The 6096-nt window shown below is 32.6% G+C and overlaps 1 protein-coding gene across 1 annotated transcript; it reads right to left on the bottom strand.

Moving 5' to 3' along the window:
* Positions 1-369: 369 nt before the first annotated feature.
* Positions 370-3123, bottom strand: LOC136200467 (TPR repeat-containing thioredoxin TTL1-like). Its single transcript, XM_065990842.1, has 5 exons — positions 2854-3123; positions 2275-2781; positions 1982-2186; positions 1079-1179; positions 370-750 (listed from the first exon to the last, which is right to left on the bottom strand). Exons 1-5 carry the CDS (start codon positions 3121-3123, stop codon positions 595-597), a joined length of 1239 nt encoding a protein of 412 aa, XP_065846914.1. The 3' UTR covers positions 370-594.
* Positions 3124-6096: the final 2973 nt, after the last annotated feature.

The following is a 6096-nucleotide window of genomic DNA, read 5'->3' as shown; positions in this document are numbered from 1 at the left end:
TATTTTGTTTTAATATATGAGCTTCTTTAATAAAAACAAATAATACTAATAATAATTTTCATACCTTCAAAACATAATAACTTAATAATATCAATTTAGCATTGTTTAGTTTTTTTTTTTTTTGTTAGTATGAAATATACAGATACAGCTATTAGCAATTATTTTGAAAAGAAAATCAGTTAATATATACTGAGAACAACAATACAATAAACATTAAACAATGAAAAATTAAATCAAACATGCTCTTAAACCGGCATTAAAACTTTTGAACTAAATAACACCAATGCTCATTTCCTTTTATATACAAAAGAAAAAAACAACAAAAACAAACCAAGATTTATCATGATCTTTACACACCACAAAACACCTTTCTCTTTTTTCTTTTAGGCCATTTCCACACTGAATTAAAAAATAGATCATGAGCAAACATTGTTTGCTAAGCTAGCAAAGGGTAGAAGGGGAATTAAAAAAAAAAACTACCTTCTAGAAATACAAAAGAACTTTCCAATTTCATCTCCCCAGAAAATTTGTGCAATCTTGCCATGATGATTCCTTCTTTTTATGTTGGAAAAAAATTCAATCTTTGTTGCAATATTAACTGCTATACAATTTGACAGATTTTTCCAACAAATGAGAGCTATTAATGCCTGAAATTTCCTTGACTCTGGTTCCATTCTTGTATATCTTGAATGATGGAACACATCTTACTCTCTCTGACTTTGCCAAGTATGGATGATCTTCTACCTCCACCTGACATATGTTCATATTGTGTCAATTATCAAATTAGTGTCAAACGAGTCAATTCTATCGCATCTAATCGGGTTCTTGTCACAAAATTGGTGTTGTATTGTCACCTCAATATAAATGATTGCTAGTAACTGTACAGATTTGAAATGCTGAAATTTGGGGGAAAAAGCCCATAATTGAGGGGGTAATTGACATAAACATATCCTAATGATTGTGATTAATTAAAGATTATGATTGGACTACGTACCATAATTAAAAAGTTGTGATTAGAATATAATGTTTGACATTTGGGGTTTAATTAAAGTTAAAATGAGAGAGAGAGAGAAATTACCTTGAGAAAGTTAACAGATGGAAATCTCTTGCAAACTTGCTCCATCAAATCCAAAACTTGCCCGTGATTCTCTTTGTTACAAAAAAGCACCACAGACATTCCTGTCAAATGTCAATTTCACATTAAAGATTCTAGTTTTTGGAATCCGAGCAAAAGGACGACGCACAGTGGGGAATACAGGATCGGTCGGTTGGAGGCCGATTTTACACGTGCTCGCTTAAACAAATTTGCTAAATTGAACTTGTTCAAAAAAATTCTATATATGTGTTATAATCTGAATGGTCAAGAAGTGCCAACTATATTGTATTTAAAATTCTTAACTTGTAAACAAAATTGCATCTAATAGAAAAAATCAGATTTGGAGAGAGCTTAATATGACACACAAAAAAAAATAATCAGAAATTTGGATTTAAAAAATGCCTAACAGACCAAAAAGACCTAATAAACCAAATTTTTTAGAAATTTAGATTTAAAAAAGACATAACAGACCAATAAAATTAGAATGTTGGATTTAGATATGACCTAGGACATTCTTGGAGTGCTAACTCTGCACCCCCATCAAATTTCCTTGGAAACAGGGCGACTGGAACCACCACAGTCTCAAATTTTGTGAAGACAGGGTGCCGAAACTACCCATGGTCATGGTGGTTGGTTCCCGCGGCCCGACCCCTGTATTCGCCCATGACGACGACGTATGATATCATATTCAAATTGTGATGATTTTTAAGTAGACATGTTTAGGGGTTCAAGTATCTGGTCGACCGTCTAAATTAACAACAGAATGGCCTAGTGCTTAGCATTTTTAGGCAAAAGTTTGTTGAATTTAGCCTAACCCACGGTTATAATTTTAAGTAAATAGCGTTCCATTTCCGATACCCGAAATGCACAGATTAATGAACTTACCAGGTGAAGTAACATAGTATCTGAACAATTCATTGCTTGATATAAACACTAAATTAGACCCAAATTTCAAATCCTTAGTATCTTCCCCTCTTTGCTTCTTCAATTGAATCTTTGCCTCAAACAAAGCTCTGCCCACTTCCTCATCTGCTGGACTTTCTCTAATCAACATTTCATAATCTTCAATTGAATTCTCCCATCTTTCCATCTAAAAAAAAACACAATAATCAAAACATTGAACAATAAAAAAAAAACAGAACAAAACAAGAGCCTAATAAAGCAATAAAAAATTTCACCTTGGCATTGCAATGAGCCCTTCTAAGCCTAGCCTTGCTATAATTAGGCTGCAATCTAAGAGCAATGGTGCAGTCTTCAACCGCCTTTTCGAATTGCCCAAGTTTCGATCGACACGCAGCTCGATTGCATAGCAAAATTGAGTTATAAGGATCATGTTCTAGTCCTTCACTATATGCAACACACGCCTCGACGAATTTCGTTGCCTTATAAAGTATGTTACCGCTCAATCTCGCTAATGCTACTCCTCTAGCTGTTTGTACCAATGTGGCAATCTCTCTATTGCTCGGTTCGAGTCGAGCTGCTTCCTCTGCTGCTGCTACAGCATCCTCAAATCTGCCAGCAGCCATGTAAATGTGTGCTCGGATGGTTAATAGATGGCACGTAGCAGCTACACCGAAGTATTTTGTGCAAGACTCAATGCTGAAATTCGGGCCCCTTCGGTAGGCTTTGTAGGCCTCTTCATGCCTGAAGAGTCTCAATAGGGCCTCAGCTTGCATTATATAAACCTGTGGGGATAAGTATGATTATTCTGCGTAATTCGATCGGTTTATTAGGTTTAAATGAATGCGAAAACGGACCTGTGGCGATGAATCAGCACCGGAGGAAATTGAAAGATCGGTCTCCTTCAGTAGAGTGTTCCATTCTTTCGATTTTCGAGCTTCGATACACTTGCTGAGGTGCTTCTGCAATACTTGTGTTTGTGTAATGTCTTCGGACTTTGCATATTGGCCAGATTGTTTATAGAGATGCAACGCTTTCTCCGGTTCTCCTAATCTGTATTGTCTAGAGACATCTGTATGTCTAGAGACATCTGAATGTCTGGAGACATCTGTATTGTCTGGAGACATCTGTATTTTGACAACCAGTTTTTGGCTATAAATATCTTCAATCCTTCATACCTTTTCACTTACTGTTTTAATTATTCAAATACGTTCATAGGGAAATTAGTGAAATTGCTATCATTAATTTTATGTTAGGGAAATCCTAGAGGAAACTTAGTCAGAAACCCAATAGCAATTGATAGTGGGGGCTAATATTTCCTTAAGGACAGTGATTAATCACGTCCCTATTTTATGTTTGTGATCCCATATTTCTAACAATTTCTCTGTATTAAACAATTGTTGATGCATGGTCCAAAGAAAAGTAGATATGAGGCAATGGATCTGATACTCCAAATGCTATTGAAACCGCGGCGACTGTCAAGCGCCATGAAAAGAAAACATTAAGTCGGGGGATTGGGAACCCTCGATAGTTCAATCTCTCATCGATCTGGTTCCTTATGGATAGGGATGGCAACGGGTAGGGTACCCGCAGGTAATGCCATTCCCAAACCCTTATCCTTTTATTTTTTAATTACCCGTACCCGTACTATTACCCTAACGGGTATAATTTTTGCATCTCATACCCGTCCCATTTAATTCGCGGGTACCCTTACCCGTTAAGAATCAATAAATAAAACAAAAAATATTATAAATTTAACAAGCTATAAATTTAATAAATCATCAATCTAAAAATTGAACAAATTGAACCTTAATTAATAAGAATAAAGTAGCTTAGTGGTATCACTCAATTGTTGAAAAATAAAAAGTTAAGGTTCAAATCTCACGTCTTACATCTAAAAAACATTGATATTTATTAATATAAAAAAAATTTATGGCGGGAAACGGGTACCCTAGGGAGTATTCCCATACCCGTCCCATTACCCTAACGGGTAATGGTTTTGATCTCATACCCGTCCCGTACCCTTTTATACAGGGTACGGGTAGTCCCATTAGGGTCGGGTAGTGCCGGGTACCTGCGGGTGCACTACCCGTTGCCATCCCTACTTATGGAGACTCGGATCCGGTCCCGAAAAACCGGGGTGCTTGAATAAAAAAAGATTCTTATTCTGACTAACTAGTTATGGGTGAATTAGAAGTTAATTCCAATTCGAATCAATTAATAAAGTATATTTTCCAAATGGTAAATGTGTTATAGTGAAGTTTATTTTAGCAATACCTTTTATTGCTAACTCAACATATGGATAAATGTTATTTTTGTGTGTTTACAAGTTTTACATTCTTCTTTTCTTCTTTCTTTATTTTTCCACAAGTCTATTGCCACAGGTCAAGATAGGGTCGGCCTAGAGGGGGCCATTCCCTCTTCCTCCGACTACCGGAACGACTCATAGTTTGGATGGTTTAGCTTCCTTCGGCTGTGAAATTGTCCTACATGGATGGCTTCGGTCTTCTATTTTAAACAAATTAAGATTGAGGGTGATTAATTAGTTCATTGAATTTGCATTTAATTATAAATCCAACTTGATTAATAAAAGATTGAGGATAAATTTTTTTAAGTTTGTTCAAAACGACACAATCTTACTTTTATAGTCTAAATCTAACTTAATTTTGAGAAGTTTTATAATGATACGAAAAAATTAATTATGGACCACTCAGATGATAATATATATATCGGATGATAATATGTATGTATATGTAAAAAAAAAAATTGAAAGAGTTATTTAACAAAAAAATAATAATAATTATACACACTAGTGTAAAATTGGCCCCTCCGCTAGACCTATCATGCATTCGCGACAGTCTAATGATATATAAACCATAGTATTTTGCATCTGTTACACTCTGGTTAATTATGATTTTTAGTAGTTTTGAAACTTAATTGATCTTGGATCTGTAGTTTAAAAGTTCAAACGGATTTTATATCAATTATATTTGTTTTGTGAAGTGGTAATGATCCATTAATAAATTCTTTTAAACTTAAAACGATATACGTTTTAGTTTGTTTAATCCTCTCATTATTTTACCAATGAAATATTTTAAATAAATTTAAGTTAATCAGATATTCTAAAATTTAGGGACAATAAAAATTTCTACCCAAATGGTGATGTATTAATTTTTTTTTTCCTATTTTTGATTTTATAAAGGGCCGACATGGATTAGATATAGGATATGAATGCCACATACAGAAATTGGAAGCAATATATGGGCTTTTATTAAATAAATAATTGGACCTAGACTGGCAACGGACGAGTCCACCTCAAAATAATGTGGTGCAGGCTCCCATTTCCCTAAGAGAAAATTACACAGATTTTCTAAAAACTATTTATAATTATATTAAATTATAATTTTAGATTATATCAAATTAATAAATTTACTATTTTTAATCTATTTTAAAAATTAGAATTTAAAAATTAGAGTTTAAAATATATTGTTTAGTATTTAGAATTTATAAATTGACATTTGAAATTTTTAAATTGGGAATTAAAATCATACTTTATTTGTTATATATAACAAATAATAACATATTCAAAAATAAATTTAATAATCTGATTTAGTTGTAATTTTATAGTTAGTTATAATATTCATGTAAGAAACCCTTTCCTTAATCTTTTATTAATTCAACTTTTATTGGTATTTATAAAAATGAATGGCAATAAAAATAGAGAAATTTACGTGCACCAAAAAATATTATTTATAATTATGTTAAATAACAATGTCAATTATGTGAGATTTGGTTACCTACTTTTCCTTTTTTTTTCCCCTTTCACTCTAAAAAAATGAGAGTTTTAAGTGTTTGGTTAGCAAAATTTTGTTTGCCTTTTATATATAAAAAGTAGATTTTTACAAAAGCAGCGAATCTCTACTTTTTGGAAAATCAGTATTTTCTAACTGTAAACAGCAAACAGGAAACAATAATATGAATCATCAGGTAAAACAAACAATCCTAAGTAAATCATTGTTTTTAATATATTTTAAGATTTAAGGTTTATAAAGTAGAGATCTAAGATATATGTTTTAATATTTAAGATTTATGAATTGAAA

The sequence above is a fragment of the Euphorbia lathyris genome, chromosome 7 (genome assembly GCF_963576675.1).
Source record: "Euphorbia lathyris chromosome 7, ddEupLath1.1, whole genome shotgun sequence".
Classification (NCBI taxonomy): Eukaryota; Viridiplantae; Streptophyta; class Magnoliopsida; order Malpighiales; family Euphorbiaceae; genus Euphorbia; species Euphorbia lathyris.
Note: the sequence above shows the minus strand (reverse complement) of the source record. Positions and strands in the feature narration are given on the sequence as shown.